General features: G+C 41.0%; 3 protein-coding genes across 3 annotated transcripts; 1 reads left to right on the top strand and 2 right to left on the bottom strand.

Moving 5' to 3' along the window:
• Positions 1–852: 852 nt before the first annotated feature.
• LOC115764250 (Krueppel-like factor 9) lies at positions 853–1,815 on the bottom strand. The gene is made up of 2 exons (XM_030707168.1): positions 1,718–1,815; positions 853–1,558 (listed from the first exon to the last, which is right to left on the bottom strand). The coding sequence occupies exons 1-2, from the start codon at positions 1,813–1,815 to the stop codon at positions 853–855; spliced, it is 804 nt and encodes a 267-aa protein (XP_030563028.1).
• A 12,164-nt stretch (positions 1,816–13,979) lies between these two features.
• On the bottom strand, positions 13,980–15,016 carry LOC115764357. The gene has a single exon (XM_030707316.1). The coding sequence runs from the start codon at positions 14,938–14,940 to the stop codon at positions 14,539–14,541; it is 402 nt and encodes a 133-aa protein (XP_030563176.1). The 5' UTR covers positions 14,941–15,016; the 3' UTR covers positions 13,980–14,538.
• Positions 15,017–15,986: 970 nt separating this feature from the next.
• Positions 15,987–17,433, top strand: LOC115764308 (putative inorganic phosphate cotransporter). The gene has a single exon (XM_030707246.1). It carries the CDS (start codon positions 16,037–16,039, stop codon positions 17,423–17,425), a length of 1,389 nt encoding a protein of 462 aa, XP_030563106.1. The 5' UTR covers positions 15,987–16,036; the 3' UTR covers positions 17,426–17,433.
• The last annotated feature ends 9,009 nt before the right edge of the window (positions 17,434–26,442 follow it).

The raw sequence follows: 26,442 nt of genomic DNA, 5'->3' as shown, positions 1-26,442 counted from the left end.
AGTTGTGGTTGCTTAAAATTTTTTAATCAAGCATTTAATTTATATGTAACTAAAAATGGAAGTATCAAGAAAGTCTAGCCAGCCAATTTTCATGGTCTAACAGTAAGAGGGGGATATTTTTCTCTCTCTGGGATTTGTTGCTATCACTTCGACTGTATTTAAATTCAATGTTTTATATTTTAGAAAATTCATTATTTATATTAGTTTTTAATATTAAAGTTAAACTTAAAGCTGTGGAAATTGCTAATTTGTCTTCTCTTTTTTTCTTAATCTGAGATAAGTCAAAACCGCACCGAAAAGGTATCATAGTTTCCCAATTTAGATTGTGGGAAATGTCCCCTGTAATGCTAGGAGGAAATTGCGCAAGTTTTAACGAACTTTTTATATTCCTTTCTACAAAATATATTCATTTTTTTCTAAGATTAAAAACATTTAAAACATTTAAATTCAATTAACTATTTTTCTAAAAATCTTGGAAACTTTCTGATCGCAGTCAATAAATAATTACTATACATTTTTTCTGACTATAATCAATAAGTAATAATTATGTAAGATTAAACTTAGAGTATGTAGTTGCATATAATTAAATGAAATTTTTTGTAATAAGCTCGGATTTAAGGCTTAACCCTTTTTAAATTCTAAGCTATTAAAACAATAGATATGGTTTATGGAATATATATACTATTGTAATTCAAGGTAAATTGAGTGTGTTAGTGAACAGCCTCTGTTATTTGTCTTCACCTTTTCATTGAAATATTTAATTAAATTTCTTACAGAATAAAGAAAGCGCTTATGGTTAAGTAAAAAAATCTATATACTTATATACATGTAAAGAGCCCGCGCCAATTAGTGTCACAGCTGATTCTTGCGCTTGCGACCCGGACGCACGGAATATACGCTCTGGGGCAGGGGGCCGTTGGGCAGCAGCTTGCCGGAGCGAGTCGCGGCCAGCAGGCGCCGCTCGTGTACCTTGCGGTGCTTTGTGAGATGATCAGAGCGAGCAAAGCACTTTGCGCAATAGTCGCACTTGTAGGGCTTGATGCCCGAGTGGGAGCGACGGTGGCGGGCGAGCTCGTCGGAGCGCGAGAAGCGCCAGCTGCAGTCCGGCCAATTGCAGGCGTACGGCTTCTCGCCCATGTGCCGGCGCAAATGGGCTTTAAGGTGGGCGGGCTTGGCATAAAGCTTCTCACAGCTGCCAAATGTGCACAAGTAGCCCTTCTCGCCTGCAGCATTCTGGCTGAGCTGCATGGGCGCTGATGCTGACGCAATCGGCGGCGCTGCTGCCGAAGCGGAGTAGCCTGGAGAGCTGGGCACGGCCAGGCGCAGATTGTTATTGCTCTCCTGCAGAAAGTCATCGCACATGTCCGTGCAGAGAGGTGTGCGCTCGGGCAGTATGTCAATAAGCTCAGGTATTTCCACAAAATGATCTAGCAGCCGCTGCTCCCAATCACTCAGCTCTGGAGGAGCCGACGCAGCACCATCTGCTAGAGTTGAGTCCGTGTCCGTAGCGCCAAAGTCAAACAATAACTCCTGATCTTCACTGATGCTGCTGTTGCTGCTGCATATGTGGCTCAAGTTGTTATGACTGCTGTTGTTGTTGTTGTTGTTGCTGTCGAGTGTGATGATGCCATAGTAATCCATGCCACCCGTGTCAAAGCCATTGCCAAAGTTGACGTCCGCGTAGCAGCAATCTCTCGACTGTAGATGCTGCTGCTGCTGCCGCAGATCCTGGTCAAAGCAGTCGCCGCCGACTATTGCTGGCTCCTCCAGCTCGCTGTAGAGCTGTTGAAATGCGCCCGTCGCAAAGAAATCCATGCTAACAAATGAGCTGATCCCAGCGCCTGTCCAAATATTTATGCCAATCGATTGTCAAATAGTCAAACTTTCGTACTCTGGGGCTGGGGCACTGGACACGCTCGAGTGCAAACATTGACTGATACTCGATATGCGTAGATACATATATGCATGACTATGTTCCATGAATTTAACGACAACAGTGCTGGGCACATCCCTGTGGGAATAATTAGGCATTCACACATTTAAATGGATCGTAGTGGACATTTTGCAGCCGTTTTCATCTCCGTTTATCTAACTCGTTGCCGGCGTCATTAACAACGGCAACAACAACAACAACAACAACAACAACAACAGCGACGGCGACAGTAGACAGCCATATGTGTTGTCGTTCGCCACTGCGGCGATCGATCCAAGCACACATGTGCCATGTACACATTCACACACATACACACACTCACACACACGCACACACAGAGAAGATACGATACAACGAGACGAGCTGCTCTCCCAATTGTATATGCATGTGCGCGACAGTGCCAAGCGGTGTCAGGCGGGTATTGACGATGCGTCGCCGACTGACGACTGACGATTGCCGATTGGCGATTGTCGACGCTGCGTCATTATCAACGGCACCTGCTGCACGCCGGATCCGGCCACTGGCATGTTCGCCCGAACCGACCCTGGCCCTCGGCCTCATCAGCATCAGCTTCATGTATCCATATCTGCGTATTCTGCGCTTAAATCCCAAACGGCAATATTTATGAATTTTAATCATGTTTTCTTTTTGGGTTTTCTATTTTGGTTGCAGCTATCATCAACAATTATTAGTTAATGATCAACAAACCAATTTCAACTAATTTCCTGTCCCTAGAGAGAGACGCGAACACAAAGAAACTGACAAATATTGTGTGAGAGATGCACGATCTTGGATTGAGAGGGAGAGAGTGGAAAAGATAGCGAAAAATGGAGATAGATGAACATGAAAATGGAATAATTAGATAGATCCCTTGACCAGGGGTATAACATAGTGCGTTTGGTACCACTCTGTCTATATTCCAATTTAATGTTTTATATTTTATAAAAATAATTTATTTTGATTTATTTTATATATAAATATATATATTTTCAGATACAAGAGGTTTTCGACTTGCGAGCGCTGCTTCTTTTTACCTTGCGCCAAATGTTCCTTTTAGAGCAAAGATAATTATGATACGCAAGCTGTGGATTAACTAGCACTTCTAGCTATTGCTTACTCAAGCACCCATCTACTTGCATATTACTTAGTATAGTTTATAATTATTATATATATATCTTGAGCCATAATGTATGCCTGCCTATTGTTTATCTATGGCATTAGTTCAACAGCGGGTACATGAGTGCATTCATCTATGGCCCTGCTACAGATTTATCTAGAGCTTGTTGGGCAATAAGCTTAAATAGACGCACAATGTAGAGCGTTCAGGCAGCAGGCAGCGATTAGCTCCGCTCGATGCTCGAATAGCTGCCACGCCCACCAATTGTGCTGCCACTGACATCCATCTAACTCGGTGGCAGAGCTTCAGTGAAATTAACAAAAATTTTGTGCGGCAAATGTTGAAATTTACTTTTGCATGTTGTGTAATAATCAACGGCTGTAAATCCTTGCAACAACCACAACCAGGCACACACAGTCCGCCCTCCTCTATCCATTCCCCACCACCTGCCACGCCTTTAGCCACATCCAGTGTCACACTTGGGGCCTACGGTGAACGCAGGCATTTGGCGGGCGGCGCGCTTAGCGCTAATTGAAATTGTAAAAATCAAAGGAAGCAGCCGCATTAAAGAGGACTTAAAGGATAACAACGGCTGACAGCCACTTGGCTGGGGCAGTTTGTAATTACGAGTGTGTACTTTGATATTAATTATATTTAATTTTCCTTTGCTGCGGCTCGTAGTATCGCATCTTTTTTTTCACTTTGTTCTTGTCGCAAACACCGAGCAAGCAAAGCGAGTGGAATACAAAATACGAAATACAGATACAAATACAAATAGTAATATAGATAGAAATTGGAATAGAGAAGCAAATAGATATACAACAAGATTGAGTGCTCGAGTCAGGAGTGGCCGCCTAATAGATACCCTGAACCCAGCGATAAGCTTCAGTTTCAGAACGCACAGACATGTTGCAAGCAGTCCCACACTATGTATGCGCAATACATTCTTCATCAACTACGGTGTTTATAGGCTGATTTGAATTACATTTTAAGGGCTGAAATATGGCATACAATAGCAAGCGCAAGGTGTTTGATTTGGGGAAATGCGAGAGCTATCCGAAAGTGAAATATTTTCAATTATCATGGCTCTAAATCTATAAATACCGTATAAGAATAATTACGTATAATAAGAGAGAACATTTATTTCAAATTTCGCTCTTCAGCTCTTGTCTCTAGTGCTTTACGAGATAGACGAGATCACACAGACGAATAGACGGACGTAAGGATTATGAATATATATTCCTTGCGGGGTAGGGAATGCTTTCTTATGCCAGTTACATAGATTTGCACGAAAACATTACACCCTTTGCATACATCAATGGGCTTAGGGTATAAAAAGGAAAGCTGAACCTGCTAGCGCATACATGCTATTCGGCAATAGCTTGTGGAACGTTATAGATATTCAGATATTTCTAGCTATAACAATAGAACCTATGCATCAGTGAAGCTATTTACAAATGGCATTCTGATGAAAATATAGATACAAAAGCTGCATGCAAAAAATAAGCACAGAAGCTGTGCAGAAAAGCAATGATATTTTTGCAAGTATTTGCAAGTAGATCAAAAGGTTTTACAAATGAACAAAGATACTTTTAAAGATATACATATGGCAAAATAAATTAATATAATATTTACATATTATTTATACATTTATCTGTAAATATATGTTTGATATATCTATATTAAATGTACTTATGTAAATAAAAATGTGTTTAGATACATTTACATATTATTTATTAATACATTGAGCTTTGCGAAAAATAACACACAGATACAGACAAAAATACAAACAGAAAGTAACATAGATATGGAGTTAAATAAAGTTAAGGCTCGAACTAACCTATTTAAATATGTATATAGATACTCAAAGAGAAAAGTTAAGAAAGTGCTAGAATATACGTAGCTGCAGATACTGATACTTATTAAGAACAAATCGAAGAGTAAACAACAATGTAGCTGCAGATACATTTCTATATGCCGAGCTATAGATACCATTAGCAGGCAACAAATGCAAATACAAATACGTACTTATTAATGCAAGCATAAGGCTGTAGCACCAGTGTATATGTGTGTGTGTGTGTGTGTGTGTGTGCAGCTATGTATGATTTTATATTTATGTGTAGCTATAGATACTGTTATTTAGCAAGTGCTCGGCACAAGTGCCGTCTGCAATTCGATTGAGACAATGCTCGACATGACAACATTGCAACGGCAACAGGGCATCAATCTAAATTATTTGGCGCCCTCAGCTTCAACCAAAACATCAACAACAACAACAACAACAGCAACAACTACAACAACAATGTGAAATAAGCGCAGTGGCAAGAACTTTGGCATTTGGTGGTTTAGTCGAGTGTTCAGATAACATAAATTGGTATGCTGCTCAGCTGCTCGACTGCTCGACTTAGCTCCTGTCTCTCAGCGAATGCCTTGAATGTTGCGTGTATCTGCATCTGTATCTTTAGATGTTTTGCTGTATCTGTTGCAGCAACCGCATGTATCTGCATGCATAGACATGCCGAGCAATGGCAGCATGTGATTGTGTGCACCGCAAGTGTCATAACGGGAATTATGCATAAAATTTTACTGTTAATTGCAGACGGCAAAATGTTGTCAAGCTGCATGCAAAGGCGACCACAAATTTAAATGCATGCCAGAGTATTTGCTGCCTGAAATCTTATCCAAAGTCCAAGGGACTTAAGCCATGCCAAAAGCTTCAGCCTCAGCCCCATCACCAGCGCCAACCATAGCCCGAGCCCCAGCCCAAGCTAGAGCCCAGAAGCAAATGAGCTCTAAAAATTTAACAGGTGCGGCTCAGAGTTGCCTTCAGAGTTGGGCACGTCGCAAGCCAAGCACGAGTAGAAAATTATGCAAAAATATAGCAGTACGAAAATCTTAAAGTAAATACAGTTAGCAACTAGCAAGGACAAAAAGAACAAATAAAAATTCGTTACTTATTTATTATTTTGAATATCATTTTGGCACATTCGGATGGGTTGCCTAGCACTTGGTCCTTATCAATAGCAGCTGAGCTGCTTGTTTTCATTGGATTAGGCAAGTTTTCTTTTGCTTTCAGCTTTCAAGACTTTGTTGGCCAGCAACGGGTGAGCTAAATTTGGCCAAAAACGAGCGCAAAAGCAGCTTACGTTGTGCAAAATTAAATGGACATGCATACAGTGAGTGATTAGGATAAGTTGAGCAGCGAAAAATGAACATGTGTCTATATAGATATGTATGGGAGCAGAACTGTAAGTCAGACTATGAAGCTCAATGTAACAGATTTTATAACAGCTTGACAATGTGCAGCTGTAAAGAAGACAAATTTGTATACACATCCCCTTAAGAGCAATACGAGCAGGGAATGGATGAGAGTAAATCTAGAAGAAAGACAGAGCAATGACATGACAGAAAGAGTAAGAGTGACAGATATGGCGTAAGAGACGCAGATTAATATATTTAAAACATAATTTATTAATATAACACTTCTTACTAATTAATGTAAGTCCGCAAGATTTATTTGAAGACTTGAGAATTGCAGAGTAGAGCAGTTTTTTATTTACATTCATGCATGTATGGATATATGTTTATATGCCAATTCTGTGCGTTTGGGATTTGTTTAAGGGCAATCAAAGTAATCGAGCAGTAAATCTTTTTGCTGTAGTCAAAAATATGTTTTATATCAGGTATGTATAACAATGTGCTTACAACTATTTGGCTGCAGTCGACAGTTTTGTAACGTCCATAGTTTATATAACTCTAAAACAGTTTTAACATATAGCCAATTCCTCAAATGCCCAATAAGTTTTAACATTTTCACACTCTCATCCATGCAACACATCCACTTCACAGGCGACACATTCGAATTAATTAGGCAATTTAGCTAGCAAAGTTAGAGAAATTTCAAAGTTGCTTTGCTACGCAACGCCTTTTACGCCAGAGTCTATGGCCGAGTTGAGTGCGTATGGCTGGCAACAGGTCAAAAGTTTTCAGCAAACTAACAAGTCCCTGCCGAGGCACGGAGAGCACACATAGTTAGCTAGTTGGCACTGGTCTCCTCTGTTATTCTTGCTGCATAAAAGTTTTAATAAACTCGCTAACGACAATATTTTGCGGTAATCCCGAACCGCAGATAGTAATTTGATTCTATGTGAGGCGCCCGACTCGCGAATCGAGAGCAATTTATTATATTTACAAAAGACTAGCCTGAACTCAAACCTAATGTTAAAGTATGTCCTTAAGTTGGGTTAAAGTGGGATATGGGTGTTGTCTTGAACTGGACAATAGATAAAATGTGTATATACGTATGTATTAGCATTTATATTATGTTTAAATGGAGCTGAAGCTGGCAGCGCAGCTAACACTGAGATTAGGTGAGATGCAAACATAATCCAACGACAAGTGAGTTAACTGCCTTGACCCAATTTAATTAAACATATGTATTCGTGTTTGTACTGGTATGTGTCATGTGTTTGGCTTCCGGTTGGTATTTGTGTTATGTTCGCACCCAAAACAGAGCAGCGACTGTGGCCAACGGCCGCGAGCCAAAGTTTCAGTTGCCCAACTTCTCGGTGTGGATGTCAAAGCTAATGACAATAACAGCTAAAGGCTGAAGTAGAAGAAGACGAAGACGTAGAAGAAGAAGAAGTGTTGCTTGCGCTGATGTGAGCCTTCTGATTACGTCTATGTGTCCTCAATATATCTATGTGTGCGCATGTAAGCAGGGCTTACACACACGCACATCCACACACACACACACCCATTCACATCCACGTACACGGCACATTATTGTAGCCAACGAGAGCAGCCAACAATTAGTGTTGACAGACATTGCACTCGGGTAAAGCCCCAAAGGAATTTGAGGGCTTGTCGTATACACACCAAAAACGATGTATTCGTGCGTGTGTGTGTGTGTGCGTGTGTGCCATATGCTATGTGGTAGCTGTTGCCACAAATGGCCTGGAGTGTAATTTGAGTTTTGGTATACGAGAATGTATGTGTGTGTGTGTATGCGCACAGTTAATTGCAATAAAATTTATATATAGCCCCAGTGCTAAGTAGATTGAAAAACGAACTACAAACCAAAAATGATGCTTTCTTAATGTATAACAGTGCGTATTACAGTTAAAATTCCAGTTCAGCTGCGCATGAGCTCTTCAACTTTTTATTTCATAGTCTAAGCAGATAAAAAAAATGGAAACAAAAATGAAAAACAAATATAACTATAAATTGCATCACAAAAATTCGTTAAAAAGAAATGACTCCAGTTGTGCCCAGGTGGAAGAGTCGGAGGAGGAGGAGAATAGGAGGAGCTGTCGTATGTTATATATGTTTAATATATATATACAACTCGAGAGCCTACATACCAATTATAGTGTGTCAAGCTCTTATAATGTTCAAGTTAAGCTAAAAAAACAATTTCTCAAAACGATAGTTACCTATATTATGCAATTTGAAAAATTAGTTACTGTTAAGAATTACTGTCATATATTTGAGCGTGCCGATATTAGTACTTTAGTATTTTTCTAAGAATGCCATTTGATCGGATCTATTCGGCTACACTAAGAAACGTTTTAAAAATAGCTAGACAAGCCCAAAAACACATTACTATAACTATAGAGTCTGACAGGCATTTGGGGAATCTGATCCAAAAATCAAATGTCTCATGACTTAAATTTTACGGATTGGGCTATTACGTAGACATTACATGCCTCAAGTTGCAGAGTTGTACAGCTGGAGACTTCTGAATGAGTTGATCTAGCTGTCAATAGCTTATTAAAGCGAAACAGGGTTACCGCAAGAAATTGAGAGGTCTAAGGTATGCCATTTGAGGCCAAGCAGCAACAACAATGCCAGCGATGACAATGGGGGCAACCGGTTGCTGCAGTCCGGCTGTGATTGTTGACAGATGTGTGTGTGTGTGTGTGTGTGTGTGTGTGTGTGTGTGTGTGTGTGTGTGTGTGTGTGTGTGTGTGTGTGTGTGTGTGTGTGTGTGTGTGTGTGTGTGTGTATGTATGTGTATGTGTGATGTTGGTGTTGCTGCTGCTTAACATCTGAGCTTGTGTTTTGAATGGCCGCAAACGCAGTTGCAGCCGCAGATATATCCACAGACTTCGGCTGCCTAATGAGGCAGCGGGACAACAATAAGCGCTGCCACAAAAGCAACTGCAGCAGCAAGAATGATAACAACAACAATAACAGCAACAACAACAGCAACGACAATGGGCAGCCAAAGGGTATTTGGCAGCAAAGCTTTAAACATGGGCATTGCGCATAAGCGTTTTGGCTAATTTGTGTGTGCACGTGTGCGGTCATGTGTGTATCATTGCGTAAGTGTGTGGATAGCATTAATGAAGTGCCAATGACAATGTGTGTGTGCTTGCTTGCACACTAAGCGTGTCTGTGGGAACTCAAACAAAAGCGTAGTGAAAAAGTGCTGCATACTTTTGGTCAACGTCAATTTGCAATTGAAAAGAATGACAATGGCTGCACGCTTGTAGCCATAGTTCACAGCTCATATATGTCACACACACACATTGATACACCTAATGCATACAGATGCAGGCGGTTGGGTGCTCATGTGGCACGCCTTTAAAACAAAGTGGCACAAAAATGACATTACACAAAAAGGGATTTATTTAGTTTATTTGCTGTATATCAGCAGCCATAACTGTCAACTGTTTGTTGTTGTTTGCCTGCTGTGAGGGTGAGCTACTGTAACTGCTACTGCTACTGCTACTCCTGCTGCTACTGCTGTTGTTGCTGCTGTTACTGCCTGAACTAGAGCTTTGCTGCATGACGGCCATCATCATCAATCATTTTGATTTGCGCTAAAAACTATGCTCTGCTATGCTCAGCCATGGGAAGCTGCATGGTAAAATACAACAACAACAACAACAACAAACACACACACCCGCACTCATATACGAACAATAAAATTCAGCTACAGTAACAGCAACAACAAGGGACATGTGAAATGACAACAACAATTCATGTCGACAAGTTGCGTTTGCATTTTTCTGATGCCCTTCCCAATGGGTTTCCTAATTTGATGACGTAAAATGTATCGCCCGGCAGGACTCTTTCATAATCTTCATGTCACAAAAGTACAAAGTTTTTTGAAGCTCAAGATAAGAATGCGAATGCCAGCAGATAACACTTTTGCCGAGAAGAAGAAAGGGTTTTATTCTAAATTATATTATTTGAAAATATCGTAACATATATATGCTCTTTTTGAAAATATATCAAAAGAAGAATTTCTGAATATTTTAGCTATTTAATAACTCTCCAGCAGTTCGACGAGAGTATCTGGTTATCGGGCATACACGACTGGAAGACTCATTTGTTTTTTGTATTTGATGCATTTAGTAAGTATTTTCTAGTCCTTGGTTTTATTTGCGACTAGCAAATACATTTGCATGCAAACACACATAATGTCCATCCCGCTGTCTCCTCTAGCCACTAGCTGCTACACTGTTCGCTGTAAGTATGCATACCCTATGCATGCATTAGTTTTAGCTGCTCGAGCAGTTAATAGATAAGAGAGGAGGATCGGGGCGGTGAAGCTTGCAGGGGGGAACGAGTTGCTTAGTCGGATGGTAAAATATTTTTACGGCTCGCTCGTAAAGCTGCTTGTCAAATATTTTTACAGCATTTTAAACACATTGCCCGCTGTAGAGGCAGATACTACACGCAGCACGCTTACTGAATGGAAATACATGGGACAATATATATGGGCACATAATGAAATTTTAATTAAGCCCAAGCAACGGCGGCAGTAGCAGCAGTTGCAACAGCTGAAGGCGCTCGAAATGTGCGTCTTTTAATGCAATTTATAATTACTTACATGCAACAGCCACGGCAGCAAGTAAGTATTATTGTACCACTGCCAATGCCTCACAGTCCATTTCACTGCCACATTCTCAAAAAGGTTGACCTGGGGCATGGGGTGGTTGGGGTGCCGCTGTCAGTATTTGCTCCGCCGTTGCCCTTTGCGAATCAATTAAATTAAAACACTCTCGCAATTGTTGCCCATGCAAATGCACTGAACGGGCAAATGAATACGTCAGTCAGCAAACCGGGCAAATTAATGAATAAACGAACATACGAATGAATATATAAATGAGTGTCACATTGTTCGAATGTACTCGATTGATGACTCCATTGCTTTCACTTAAGCTTAAGTTTAAAAAAAAAAACTTATCAAGAAAGAAATTGTTAAAACAATTTATTTATTTTTTTTTATTATTGGTAAGACTCTGTTGCTGTCAGTTGTGTTTCTTTTGCTTACAAAGTTATAAACTTTTTGAAATGAGAGACCTATTTTGGGTCTTATAAGCTTTTAAGTTTTTATATACTCAGCAAAAATGAATCTTCAACTGATTTTCTCGAAAATAAACATTCTTTTTGTAATATAACAGCTTACAAACTATATATGTACTCTTTCGGCAGTTAAAGATTCGATAGAGTCTGAAATAGAATAATTTTCTTGAAATTCCCTGATAATTCTCAGCTTTTTCTCCTTTGGAAACTTCTCAAGTGGCTACTTTTTGTCCACATTTGGCAAACAATTTTTAAGCTGCTAATTCTCAATATTTCCACATCTTTTTCTCCCTAATATCCAACTCTGTGTTTGTCTGTCTCATCCTGCAAAAGTTATCGTAAGGCAGCTTGCCAACCCACATAAATCAAAAGCTTGACATAAAACCTTGAAATGTTCAATATGAATTCAGCATATATACTATGTGTATCTCACTCTCACTCCCGCCTTGTCTCTTTCGCTCGGTGTCTTTGTGTCGCAATGCCACTCCCAAATTGCACTAATCTCATGGGGAGCGCTCGCTGCAGCAGGCTGTTGGCCTCTGGTTTTCGCTTTCGCTCAAAACTTTCTAATAATTTCTATTTGAAAGGCGGTCCAAAAGTTGTGCGTGGTGTGCAAAACTGTCATATTTCATAAGTCTCTCGGGCAGGGGGCTGTAACAGGGTGTTGGGCGTGGGGAACGGCAGTGTGTAAAAGAGAGAGGGGCGAGAGGGGAAGCGCCTGTCTGTGTATAATTACATGGTTCAACTGTCACGGCGAAAAACAAATAAATGAGTTTCACTCGCAAAACTTTGCTAGTAACAACGGCAGCTTGGCTTATGGCTTCACCATATCGAATACACATGCCACATGCACTTTGTGGCCATCGATCGCTGCTGCTACTGCTGCTGCTGCTGCCGCTGCTGCTGCCGCTGTATTTGCTGCAGCACATGCATCAAAATTCGATACGCATTCATTTTGATGCCCTTTTCGGAGTAAAGTTTTATGATGCAGAAATGTTGAAAACTTTGTTGCCGGACGACATCCATATGCTGCTCCCCAAAATAGATACACAGGCTGGCAGATACAGCGGGCCGCAGGATAGTTGGTTGAGCTGTTTGACAATTAAAGCCAAACAATGCCTGAATTCCAGTCAGATTGAAGCCAGCCAGCCCTGCTTGTGTTGGCAACAAGTTTCGACCAGGTTGTCAAATCGATGCGAAATACCTGAGCTCCGGTCCGAGCATTTGAAATTAATTCAGATTGCAATTCTCTGAATTATACGCATCACCAAACTATGATTTCTCATGAAATATTAATGCCGGCATGCGACATTTGATATTTTCCGCAGGCAGCTTTTTTTTGTGCTTTGGATGCCGCCTCCCACCACGCCGCAACGATTCTGAATCCAAATGCTAAACGCAGTCAGGGCCAACTTCGTTATCATTGTCAACATGCCATTGAGTCGAGTCCGCCGATGCCCGCATCCGTTGCCCCCGTTGTCTCGGCATAATCAGAGCAATTCCAAAGTTGTGTCTGTCAAAAATGCTGGCACAAAATGTGGCCATCCATGGTGCTCATCGTTGTCGTCCACGTCCACATCCACGTCATGCTCAACGCTGTCTGCGCCTCGTGACATTTTTTTCGTATTTCTTTTTTTTTTGTGGCACTTCCTTTTTGACACCGGCGTTCCGCTACGTTTCACGGGTGTCCTACCTGCTCAGCTACCGAGCCCATCGCCGCACGTCTAATGCCCCCTCGGCTTCGGTGTCTATCAATGCCAGCGATTGTCCTGCTGCCGCTGTCGCTGCTGCTGCTCTGCTCTGCTGCCAGCCGGCAGTGAATTTATCACACGAGCACGTACGCATATTTCTCGGCGTTGGCCCTTTTGCCGCTCGCCTTTCCCCTCTTTCCATTATTTTGTTTCTGGTGGATTGGATACGTTGCCGAAAAGTGGCACGATTGCTTCATTGCAAACGTCGTTATGCTCAAGTGTCGCACACAGATTAGTTAATGTTCTACTTTGAATGTGTGTCGGGGTCGCCAAAGGTGTGGCCACTGGCCGACATGCTTATCTCTGCTGTTGCACGTGCCCCATGTGCTCGATGTCGCTGGTTGTGTGCGCGTGTGTGTGCGTGGCGCCACTCAATGCACCTGTTCAAGCTCAGCGTCGCACGCAGCAGCGCGCACTCGAATCGTGAATTTGAATGTCTTAATTGCATCCTGTTTGTGGCAAATTCACTTCTGCAACAATTAAAAGCCAATTTTGTAGCGCGTCGACAGCTGGCAGCGCTCTGGGGTTTCTAATCAACGGAGCAGCGGGTGGTGAGCGTTGCCATTCGCAGGGAGGTGGCGTTGGTAGCCCAGGGACACCGGCCCCGCCAATGGGTCTCCTTTTCGCAATTCTCTTTTATTTCCGCTGTGCGACAAAAATTTCCAGACATTTGCTTAATTTAAGGAAAGAAGCTGCAGTTTTCAAACATATTCGAATACCCTTTTACAAATATCTAAGTTGCTTTGAACAAAACCTTCATCTTTTCGAACCTAGACTTAACCTTAACCGAAGCTTGTTGCTACCAAAAAATTTTTGAAATATATTTGTCAGCCTATCAATAAAATGAAAATAATTTATTTTACAATAGATTGACGTTAGATAGAAAATTGTAAGGAATGTGACGAACTTCTCCACAAATATGGGTTCATAGATGTTCAAAGCCTGGTTTTCAAACCGATCTTTACGAGCAGGAATTCAACACGTTTACACAAACAACTCAACAATTAATTGAATTTCGATTTTTTTAGTCAACTAACTCAAGAATAATTTTAAAGCTCAAGCTTCCCTCATATACATGCACAACTGAATAATTTGGACTCGAGAATATTTTAGCATTTTGTAGTTCCGATAACCAGTTCTATTTTGGGGCTAAAGCCCGGTCCCGTTCTAGTCTCTCTCCGCACGCGTGTCAAAGCTCGCGCAGTATTCGTTAGACGCGCTAAAAGGGAATCATTTAACGAACATTAACATTCCGCCCACAATTTGGCTTGGCTGATAAAACTGCGCACTTTTGCTTTGTCGTCGTCGTCGTCTGCAGCTGCAGGCAGCGACCCAGACAGGATGTAGCGCAACAAAGGGTGGTCGCTAATTAAATTGTGCTGCCTCTCAAGGTACGCAGGTACTTTATTGTTATTGCCTCACATGCAGCGCGTGGTGATCAGCAACGGATCGCACTCGCCGGCAAAGTCATCCAGATTGGGCGCACTCTGGCGATAGAAATGCGGCGGCACAATCAACACTTTGCCGTAATTTGGAAGGGTTATCACTGGCGATATCTGTCGATGATTCTCGGCCTCCTGAGTTGGCTGTTGTATGCCAGAAACTGGTAACCAAATGTAGCTACGCGTCTGCAGAATGTCCTGCCAATGCAAGCGATTAGCGCGACAAATTTGGCCGATTGTCGTTCCGTATTTGAGCGCCAGGTGTGCCATGGTGTCCTCGTTGCACACCTGATGACGCGTCCACAGCGCCAAGCTGCCGAGCTGATGGCCACTCAAATTGGCCGCATCCTGTGGAAGCAGCGCCCCCTTGGCGCACATTATCGCTGGTGACTAGAAATATGAGCTTTTAGTATCGAAACATATCATAAATAGTATATATTTATGTATTGGGAATTATTGTAAACGAAGCGCCAACTCAACTCTTACGAATACAACGCATCATTATATTCACATACTCCACTGCACGGTACGAATTCCGCTGGCCTTTTCATGGTCTGATTGGTGCTTTATGCAAATCACTTCACATACATTTGTTGGCCGCAACTCGAGCCTCGTAATCAAGTCTTGTGCGGCCAACGCGGCGTAAACGCAATCAGCGATTGTGGTAATCGCCAGATTGAATACGTCGTATGTTGAATGTGTTTTCAATTGGGCTTGCTTAGAGTCGGTTATCCCTCTCGACCTAAGTATTCAAGAGTAACGCACAGGTGTTTGCTATTTTAGGGCCATTCATTTAAAGCGGATTGATAAATAATCATTTCAAATTATTCCGAATAGGGGCAGAATAAATAATTATTTTTTCGAAATAGGATGGAAAATCCGAGCAGCTAGAATCGTAGACTAGCGTATGCATGTACTAAGTATTAATTTGGTTATTATACCTAATAATTATATTTGATTAAATTATACGAAGTTTATAGAAATAATTTAAAAGTCTTCGCATATTTGCATCAATATTTTGGGCACGTCATGTTTGCAAATGTATTTGATTGTAGGTTCAATGTAAATTACAGCTTTTCCTTGTTTTCATAATAAATTTCAATCAACGCAACAAATGTGGCTCGATTGGATGCACACTGGGAATGCCGCTTGTTCATGTCGCAGTCCTGCAGAAATATGTGAAAATGATTCAAGGCAAAAGAAATGGGAAAACTCTTTGCCGTTACGCTGAGCTGAGTGATGGCGTGGTAAGGGGTAAGGGGTAGGGTTTCGCTTTGGAAGTAATCTAGTGTAAAGCCATTTGATGAACCCTCGATTCAGTTGAATTCGATATGACATCATTATGGATATGGGAGGGGGTGAAATGTGGCTTTGAACCGTTATGAAAATTATTTACCCATATCATATATTTCAAACTGATTTCGAAGGGGGAAAAATTTAAAAATGATCTTAAAATATTTATAAAGTGAACATTATGGAATATACGAAGGAGAAATACTCAGAGGATAAAGACATACCAACCTGTGCAAGGAGACGCGTCTTTGTAACAATCATGCTTTTCCTAGGAATGGCCAATGCGTATGTTATGCGCACCAATATGTCCGTTGCTATTGTAGCCATGGTCGACCACACAAGCATCACGAACGACCCCAACTCAACTCGGTATGTTGGAGATAATCTACACGGCGAGTTCAAATGGAGCTACAAGCTACAGGGCTACATATTGGCCAGTTTCTTCTATGGCTATGTTTTAACACAAATCCCATTTGGATTTCTTATCAAGAACTATGGATCCAAACATTTCCTTGGCTGGGGAATGATGATCAACTCTTTGGCCGCATTTCTAGTACCAATTTCCGCCCGAAAGGGTGGCTATATGGCTCTCTGCGTGGTTCGCTTTATTCAGGGCCTCGGTGAAGGTCCCATTGTTCCCTGTTCACACGCCATGCTGGCCCACTGGATACCACCCGATGAGCGTTCACGTTCTGGCGCCGCTGTCTATGCGGGAGCCCAGTTTGGCACCATTGTATCCATGCCGCTGAGTGGCCTGTTAGCGGTTCATGGCTTTGACGGTGGCTGGCCTTCGATTTTCTACGTTTTTGGAATTGTAAGCACATTATGGAGCGTGCTATTTCTTTGGCTGGTCCCCGAGGATCCAAGCGTCGCCAAGACCATCAGCGAAGCGGAGCGCAAGTATATCATTGAGGCCATCTGGAGTACACAGCCAGCTAACAATACAGCTAAAACCCCAATTTGTAGCATATTTAAGTCTGTGCCTTTTTGGGCAATCATGATAGCGCATTCGGGACAGAACTATGGCTATGAGACGCTGATGACAGAGCTGCCCACCTACATGGCAATGGTAATGAAGGTGAAGCTGAAAGCGAATGGTTTTCTCTCCTCGTTACCCTATCTGGCCATGTGGATTATGGCCATAGTGTTTTCTTTTATTGCCGATAGGCTGATTCGCAACAATATGAGCATTACCTTGGCACGCAAGATTATGAACAGCCTTGGACAGTATGGGCCGGCGGTAACACTCCTCGCCGTTGGATATTGTTATCAGAGTTTGATATTAACTGTGGCTTTATTCACCATCGGCATGGGCCTTAACGGTGCCATCTATTCGGGCTTTAAGATCAATCACTTGGATCTCTCGCCAACCTTTGCTGGCCTTCTTATGGCCATGACTAATTGCTGCGCAAATCTGATCGGCCTTACAGCACCCATGGTCGCCGGACATGTGATCAATCAGGATCCCTCTATCGTCAACTGGCGCATTGTGTTCCTCATCTCGTCCGCCGTTTATGTCACATGTGCCACATTCTATCTAATATTTGCTTCGGGCAAACGACAATGGTAACAATAAAAAAATTAAAACTCGATTCTGCTGCTGTGCAAACATCAATTATTTGGCTTATAGCCTGCGGCAGTTGTTCGGCTAATGACGAGCCAACATGTCACAACACACAGCAGCGTGTCCACGCTGAACTGATTCTGAACAAAAACATCAATCAAAAATTTCCGTGCACTTGGCGCATTTTGTAGCCCTTAGCCTCGCTTATCATTTTATTTTGCATTCGCACGTGTAAGGCCATACAAGGAACCTGAATTTATACCCCCCCAATCAAATACTTTCACTGAGTATTTGATATGAAGAAGTTGCACATATGTTAAACCAACCTTAGACCTCTCCCTCTGCCAAAGCCCTTAAGACCTGTCACTTAAAAGATGATCAATATTTATATATGTATATATATTATAATGCCCATGAGCCCATTGATAATGGGTAAGAAGGGCATAATATTTTTACCCACATGTAGGTAACAGACTTAAGGGAGCATCACCGACCGAATAGACGACTCTTCATTCACTTAATACTTATGTAAAAAAATATCTCCAGCTATGAGCAGATTCCTTGTAGTGAGTAGTTCTATATGTTTAAAACAACTCCTGACTACGACCAGTCTTAAATGCAATACAGGGTATGTTAATGTCGTATAGTCTACCAAATCATACCCGCATGCATGTCACTTGATTGTACAAAATGTTCATGTTTCATGTTGGGGTAACAAGTATTGTGGGCTGCCTCAGTTACAAATGTTGTGCATGAGATTTGGTTTTACTGTAGTTCAGGTTTTTGGCTCATCGTGCTCAACACTCGCTCACTCGCCCACCCGCCCATATCCGTGCTTCCTTTTAAGTATTCTGTACATTTATTTTATAAATGCCATACATGTACAGATATACCTTTTTCTGCCCGCGGAAATGTGACCGGTTAAAGGTATTAAGTCCAGCTCAGTCCGAAACTCAAATACCAAAATATTTTTTTAAATAATCATTCCATAGTGCCTGGAAATATAGATAACTTATTCTTATGAACCACAGCAGAAAGGTTTTTTAATCCTGCTATTTCTAATATGTTGTATCGCTTTTGAGACATTGTTTTGCAGGTTCTCACACAGAAGAAGTAAATTAAGAATACCTTACTCATTACCCTCAAAATTGCAATGAAAACGCATATTAACAGGTGGAGGCTTGTGCTTTGGTATCTGCGCTAACTTTTGTTGCAATATATAAGCCCTGATTGGATTTTAAACAACTAAGTTAATAAAGAACGCATTTCTTTCAGTGTAGGACGCAGCAAGCCACGTGATTTCGTGTGCAGGGTATTGCTAGTCGAGCAAGCCTGACAAGAGCACTTTCGCCTGCTTTTAATGAAGCTGCCGTAGCTTAGCTTGTCTGCTGGTAGATAAGAAAATGTACACACGTTAACAAATTAAGTTGGCACACACTTTCATCATCATATATATATATATATGTTTGTATGCATGTACGTATATGGCAAATCGCATAAGGCTTCTCGGGTGTTGACGTCTTTATCGTTTAGCACCCACAGCGCGCCGCGCACTCGAACTGGCGAAACTCAACTCAAACCTAATTTGGGCAAAACCACAGCGAATAACCCAAACTGGTAGCGCCTCAACAAGTTTAAGCCGCTTAAGTAATAATTTGCGTGCACATCAAACAACGCCCAACGCACGAGCAACCCTTTCGGCGACTGGCAGCCCCACACCCGAAATGCTCCACCGCGACATAGAAGCAATTCCTGACAGTCGTTAGATACACTCGCTTGGCTACAGATGCAGATACTCCCATATATATACACACACACAGAGACGAACACACAGAGGCACACACACCTGCAGCTAGCCGCAAAATGTGTGTCAGTGTTGTAATAATCAGGACATTTTGAGCAGCAGTAGGCGAACCAAAAGTTGGTGGGGCAGTCGGCGGTGGCACAGTTTTTGGCCAGCATGTTTGCCTGTCTGCACGCCGCGTTCTGTCGCCAGCGAAGCGTCTAGATAGGGTGCATACGTAATTGGGTTTTCGCCTGATTCAACATGCGCCAAAATGTCAAAGTATTCCGCAACACTGGTCGACCGGATTGTGCGTCGCTCTGTGGAACTGCAACTGAAATGGATTCACGGTTTTCTTTACTTATTGCGATTCCAATTGCGATTATGATTGCAATTGTGATTGCGCTTTTCGTGCCAGCCGTCTGTTACTTGAGAATTATAACGATTTAAAGAGCCGGGGCTGCACAACGCTGCAGTTGCCAAAAGAGTAGCAGCAAAAAGGTGGGAGCTCTTGCATTGTTACTTGCACTTACAATTTAAATGTTTTAGTATGTATTCTATAAACATATTCATAACAAATATTTGGCAATTACAGAACCTAAATAAACTTTATTTCGAATAAACATAAGTTCGTCTTTTTTTTTTGTAGCATAGCTTCTAGTTGAGCTTCGTTATCTAAAATACTTGTTTTGCTTTTATTAGGTAATTTTTTTACCACACAAAATTACGCTGAATAAAAATCGGGACAGAACAGTGCGAACAGCAATTTTATTCGAAATTTAAAACGATGCTAAATTGGAAGTTAACCGATTCCAATTTACATTTTACGACTTGCAGAGCTACATTTTAATAGTTTTTTTTTTCTATCTCTCGGATTCCAGCGCTTAGCTAAATGTTGCCAGTTCAAATGTTGGCACTGGTAATCCCCACTTAACGTTTCAGTGTTATTTATTTAAAATTTGTATTTCTTTGTTTGTTATTGATATTTTCCAATGAGTGGCAATATTTTGTAGTGTTTTTTTTTTTTTTGTTTGGCAATTTATGTAGAATCGAAAGGTCAATTTAATACGTAGATGTGCGGCTCCAAGGCTAGCAGAAATGTTGTCGAACTGGGGGATTGCACTTACAAAAGGTGTTGTCTCTGTAGAGCTCTTCGCGACCCTGTCGAGCGCATTTAAATATTACCATGTATACATAGCGCAGAAAGATAAGTCTTTGACTCCATATGCAGTATGTCCTCTTGGTCGGTATTAACAGCCTATTAGCCATGCCCGTCTGTCCATCTGTCTATCTTTCCGTCTGTCATATTTAATCAAACGAGTCTCTCAGTCTTTCAATTTCGTACGTGAAAATTGGCTGGCATTAAATATATGATCGGTCGAAAATTAAATCGTGTTTGAAATACATTATTGTATATCAAGATATCGTAAACATATTTTGTATTTACGAGTTTTGCAATACTCATAACGTATGTAAAAAGCTAGGATTAGGATATCAATGTTATATATCAGCTTTATACATGTAGCTTTATAAAAGGAATTGTCCGAAAAACTTTGTTTGTAATACTTTTAAGTTTTTCAGGATCTTTTCTTAACTAAGCATTTAAATATTGCGTGTTTCATTTTCTCCTAATATACCAATCAAGTAGGAACAACTTCTCTACTTCTATACTTCTATATGGAACGTATACTCATTTTATAATAATATTAGTCGATCTTTTTTGTTCTAGTTCCCTTATCTATTCGCTGAATTGCCAAAGAAGAACAGCTGGTTAGATGAGTTGCCCCGTTTTAGTATTCGTCTAACGTAAAAAATTTGTATTCCTTAATTTCTAGCGAATAAATTAAAGTTTTTTTGTTAGTATTTCGAAACTGATGATTTCGTATCTGCTGGCTTCTTGTTATAATTGAATATGTGGACTCAACTTCTCGTTACTCAAACAAGCGCTAAAGTTTCTAGGCCAATGGGTAATACATTTTTATGCAACTACATCGTAAAGGGAAAGTTGCATGGCATAATTTTCGAAGCTTATGTTTTCGCTGTCACCGACAGAGATTGATGACAAGCCATGGTATTAAAATCTCATGTGCTCTGGCCAATTGAAGCATTGTCCGCTGCGTACTTCTAATGTGCACTTCAAACACAGAACAAAAGAATTTTGTGGCTTGAGCTGTTGAGAGTTTATATTTATGCAACGAGACCACAACGTTAACTTCGGCATGCTATTGAATCGTAATAAATAAAATCAATCTGACAACGAGAGGCAAATCAAGAACAGACACAGGACACTCCACCCCAAAAATGTCCAGTACTTGACATTCTCTGCTCAATATTGAACTTTATGAAATATACCTGGGATGAAGACGCTCAACTTTTGTGGCTCTCGAATAGACGAAGTTAATTGCCGCATGCCAAACGTCTTTTAGCACAACAACATACAGCAACATATATTGAGGCTGCAAACCGGTTTGGAAACAAACCGAAACGAGCCGGGACTATCAATTATATGTTTTTTGTAAGCAGAAATTTGAACCAAACTAGTTGCACAAAAAACAGTCAAACTAAAAACCTATCCTAAGCAAATCACACTTCAGAAATGCTTCGATTTATGATACAAAACTATGAGAGAGATGCCAAAAAGATTTTCAAGCATTTTCAATTTTCGGGTACAGATAAATTTCGGCCCTCGTCTTGAACATAAAAATACATACGGATTATTGTTATTTTTAAGAGTTGGGGCAAGTTTAAATTAAGAAACGAATTGTTTTATTCAGAATTTGAAAAAAAAAAAAAAATGACAAACCAAGGTTGAACCCTATCTTTCATAAAAATCACGTTCACGAATCGAAGCTCAATGCAAAGAGTTGACTCGAACCGAATTCCCCCCTTTTTTACCGATTTGCAGCGCTGGTGCGTATATGGCGTGCGCGGCGCAGTATAAGGCCTGAACAAATAACAAAACAGTTCCATGTTGTTGCTTTGAGTTTGTGGGGCGTCAGTTGTTTTGCTGGCATTTTTCATTACTCGCTCGCATGTTCACATTATGAGACAGAGTATGGGAGAAAGTGAGCGGGGATGTAGGCAGACGGATGCACAGGGTGCGGGTCAAACTATTGATTTATTTATTTACAATTGCATACAATATGCAATATTTTTTGTGCAATATTGTTGCGCACACAAAAAACAAATTGAAAAACAAAAGCACAACATCATTGACCCAAATGCAACTTTGCACTGCCTGAACAAAAAAAAAACCATAATAAAAATTGTTGTGTGGAATTCGCAGTATTTGACATTTTGCAGAAAATGATTGGTTTTATTTGGATGCTCACACGCAGCAGCGGGGGGCAGCAGAAGGCTGCAGAAGACAGCAGGAGGCAGCAGGAGGCAGCAGGAGGCGGCTTGGAGGCCCAACAAGTCGTAACCAGATATTGATGAACCAAAGCAGTTTTATCGCCAGCCACCCGGAAATTAATCACAGTTTCAAACGTGCAGAAAACCGTGCAATTCGTATCGAAGCAACATCCCATTCCAGTTGCGATTTCTCAAAACCAGTATATGCACTGCTAGGGTGTGCGAAACAAAAAAAAAAAAAAAACAGTACACACGAAGGAAAGGGAAACTGTCAGCGTACGGCGAAGGAACGAGGATAGAGCGAAAGAACCAGGGTAACCCCCCGTTGGGCGGGAACTCAATTGAAAAGTATTTCACAAATGGCAGCGCCATAGTATCATGAAATATGTCACTTCAAACGGCCAGCTCAACTCTGTATACAATTGGATTTCATAGAGATATGCAGTAGGCGTAGAGCACGTTATGCCATCATATTATCTACTTGATGTTATTAAATTGAAATTCAATAAATAGCTAGCGCTAAATTTAGTTGCATTAACTCGACAGCATTTTTACATATCTTTAAAAGATGGATAAAAGACAGATAGAAATTGCAACTGGTAAGTATGTACACTAGTAAGTGTACTATACTCGAAACGGTCGAGCGAAGGCATACACAACAAAACAAAGTGTCTCCTAAATATGCACAAAAGGTAGTGTTGAAAACCGACAGAAAGATGCAATTAGGTGCTCGTTGATATTTATAAGTATACATCTGTATAAATCGAGTTGTTCACATGGCCCAAACTAATAATTTTTCTTAAACTTTTTCTAATTTGAAACCAAATAATTTATATTTTACATAAAATTTTAAAGTGTCTAAACTTTGGAAACCTTTTCACCCTATAAGACTAAGGATAAGAGACGGATTTTTGTATTAGTTCAATATTTTAAGTCTATAGACCCAAACGAAATCAATAAGGCTCAGGTCTCAGCGGTATCTCATTACATACCATTTTTTCAAATTTTTGCATGGCATGTAGAAATATCGGCCGCCTGCAAAATAATATTTCGATAATAGGGTATCTTTTTAAGCTCGTGCTTGGTTGCATAAAAAAGCGGTACCTTTATATACATTTAATTCAAATCATTTGATATAATAACAGTGATGATTATTATTATTGTTATTAGCTTTACCCATTTATACAGCATAATTGTAAGTAATATTTCTTTCAGCAATAAAAACAACTTTTTTAAACAACATGAAGATCAACTCAAAATCCTTATTGAAACGCTTTCAACAAAAGAAACATTTTGGGCTCAACAAAATATCCGATAGTTGCCGGCACGAAAAAGTAATCAATGTGCAGGCAATTCGGCTACATTCATTGCCCATGTTTGCGTTAGATGTTAGACAAAACTGAACAAGAGACTGGCCCAAAAATGCGCACAGCAATTGGAGCCAGTGCTCAAACAGTGGCCAAGCCAAGTCAAATAATGCACATGGTCCATATTAGGGCTCGATGGGCTTAGGGTTGCATTGCCCGCTCAATGGGATGCATTGAGGCGTGTCCTTGAAGCGACCGCAGCCCAGGAGCCACGATGCCCGCCAATGCCATTACCGGGCCATTGCAAGCCCACCACTGCGCCCGCAAACCCTTTAGCCCCTTCATCAGCATTGATGCGCTTAGCAGTGCCACAATCTAGTAGCTGCCAGGGTGCCTGCTTCAAGCTATTGTGAAGCCGAGAGAGAGTAAGAGCGAGTGATAGAGCGTGAACGAGAGAGAGAGAGACAGATTGGGGAGCGATGGAGGTAAAGTCAAACAGTTTGCAGTTGAAATAACTTAACCACCCATCAATTCGCTTAATGATCAGAGTTGGGTGGGGTTTAGTCACAGACCTAGTGGGTTTAGCTGCCAACCGCAGCTGCAGTCTAAAACGGAAACAAGCGTTGCGCGTGGCCATGTGTGCAGTTTCTGCGGTGTGTGTGTGTGTCTGTGTGTGTCGCAGGTGCATGCTACATGCACAGATACATGCACAGAGATGCAACTGTTGCACACTGGCTGCTCAAATATTATTACAAACGGCAATAGATACGCGCTATACAGATACAGGAGTGAAAAATGGCAAATGGTTTGCGCTGGCAATACGTTTGCGGATTTTCAAATTGGTATACGGGGCGTATACGCCACACTCGAGCAGCGGCAACAACAACGTGCAAATCTCGTTAGTGAAATGACACACACAAACGCACACACAGATAAATATATATATTTATTTATGTACATACATATACAAAGCGTAAGGGGCAGACATAAATATGTTGTGCAAAATTTATGCGTTACATGCCGCGACGGCGACGGCGACGGCGATGGCAATGGCGTCGGCAACGGGGACTGCAACCGGCACCGGCAACGGCACCGGAAGTGCACTTATGCCGCACTTCTATTTCCGCTGCAGTTTTCAGTTTGCTGTTGCAGCCACAATGCATAGATTTAGATTGATGGCACCAGCCGATAGTTTCCCATGCTATGCCCTCTAATTGCTCGACATATTCTATTTATTTTTTTTAGAGCAAGAATTGCTCGACAATTAGATACCTATTAGTAGCATTCACGATGTATATATGTGAAAAGTTTTTAAAATAGATTTTAACACCTCAATTGACCAACACTACAAATGGTGTTGGTTTCCTTTCCGATTTTCTTTCATTATATTTTTAAATGGTTTCTTTAATTGAAATTTATTTTCAAATGTATGTTCACCATGGATAAAATGATGTTTACATTGTCATATTTATAGTCTTGCAGTTCAGCTCGCCCAACCTGAATTTAAAAAGATGACATGTGAAGGCATTCAAATGCTTGCTTGTCCAGATGACAAAAAAAGTTCTTGTTTTACTTATTGTTCAAATTAAAGCTGGACTTATTGTCTGTTTTATGTTAAGCCTCTTAGACAGAATGACTTATGACAAGTGAATTTGAAATTGAATTGACAACCATTTCGTATAGTCATGAATTTGAATATTACTTTTTAATTGATTGAATGACTTACCAATAGATCATATTCATGTAACGTTTCACGCAAGGAATTGCATTTGTAACATAAAACACTGAAAAGATAAGAAAACAAAATGCAAAATCAAAATTATATGTGTGTAAAACCGAGTCTAAATCAACAAAAGGGAACTATATTTAAATAAATAAACTATATTAAAGTGTTCCCATTTTTGCGTTACACATAGTCTGACAAATTTCTGACGCCCTCGCTAGGATCAGTAGAACTGCCCCTCCCGCTACACAGAAGGCAACTTTATAGGGCTGTCAAGTTGTTTGATTGATCCCAGAACAAGAGGCATAAAGTTTCCTTATTTGCCAAATGGCACTGGCTGAGAGATACAGAGTAAATGGCAACCGTTGAACATGTTGGCAACACATTCGTGCTGCAGTGCAGTGGCGCTGCCACCAAGCTGATGGCAACGTGCGGCACGTGTCAATCAATGTGAAGCATCGGGTTTTGGCAAATATTTGGCAGAGTAGCAGCGAAAACTGTTAACTGTAAACTGTAAACTGTAAGCTGTAAGCTGTAAGCTGAATGCTGTAAATAATAATAAACGATTTGCTGTTGTAAATGTCGACCAGCCAGGCACGCATCAGTAAAGAGTTGCATGCTGCGTTTGGCAGGCAACGAGTGAGGTAAGGGCAAAGCCGCCGCAACATTGTTGATGCTTCTTGCTGCATGCTGTCTGCTGCTTGCTGCTTTAAGTAATCCGATTTAAAATGCACGAAATATATAATGCAGCCGCACAATCGTATTCGCATGCGATCACGTCGCTTGAGCCACGTCAAGCCCTTACCCTGCCTAACCCCCTCCCCTGTTCAGACACTGCCTGTTTTGGGTGTGAAAG

Source organism: Drosophila novamexicana, unplaced genomic scaffold (assembly GCF_003285875.2).
Source record: "Drosophila novamexicana strain 15010-1031.04,08,12 unplaced genomic scaffold, DnovRS2.1 tig00000820-arrow-pilon, whole genome shotgun sequence".
In the NCBI taxonomy this organism is placed as follows: Eukaryota; Metazoa; Arthropoda; class Insecta; order Diptera; family Drosophilidae; genus Drosophila; species Drosophila novamexicana.
Note: the sequence above shows the minus strand (reverse complement) of the source record. Positions and strands in the feature narration are given on the sequence as shown.

What these genes read in the sequence shown, in the direction of transcription:
- LOC115764250 (XM_030707168.1), bottom strand. Translation starts at nt 1,815, where the DNA reads ATGGATTTCTTTGCGACGGGCGCATTTCAACAGCTCTACAGCGAGCTG. An exon ending in TTTGACCAGGATCTGCGGCA is followed by an intron (nt 1,559 to 1,717) that starts GCAGCAGCAGCA and finishes CCACATATGCAG; the next exon opens with CAGCAACAGCAGCATCAGTG.
- LOC115764357 (XM_030707316.1), bottom strand. Translation starts at nt 14,940, where the DNA reads ATGTGCGCCAAGGGGGCGCTGCTTCCACAGGATGCGGCCAATTTGAGT.
- LOC115764308 (XM_030707246.1), top strand. Translation starts at nt 16,037, where the DNA reads ATGGAATATACGAAGGAGAAATACTCAGAGGATAAAGACATACCAACC.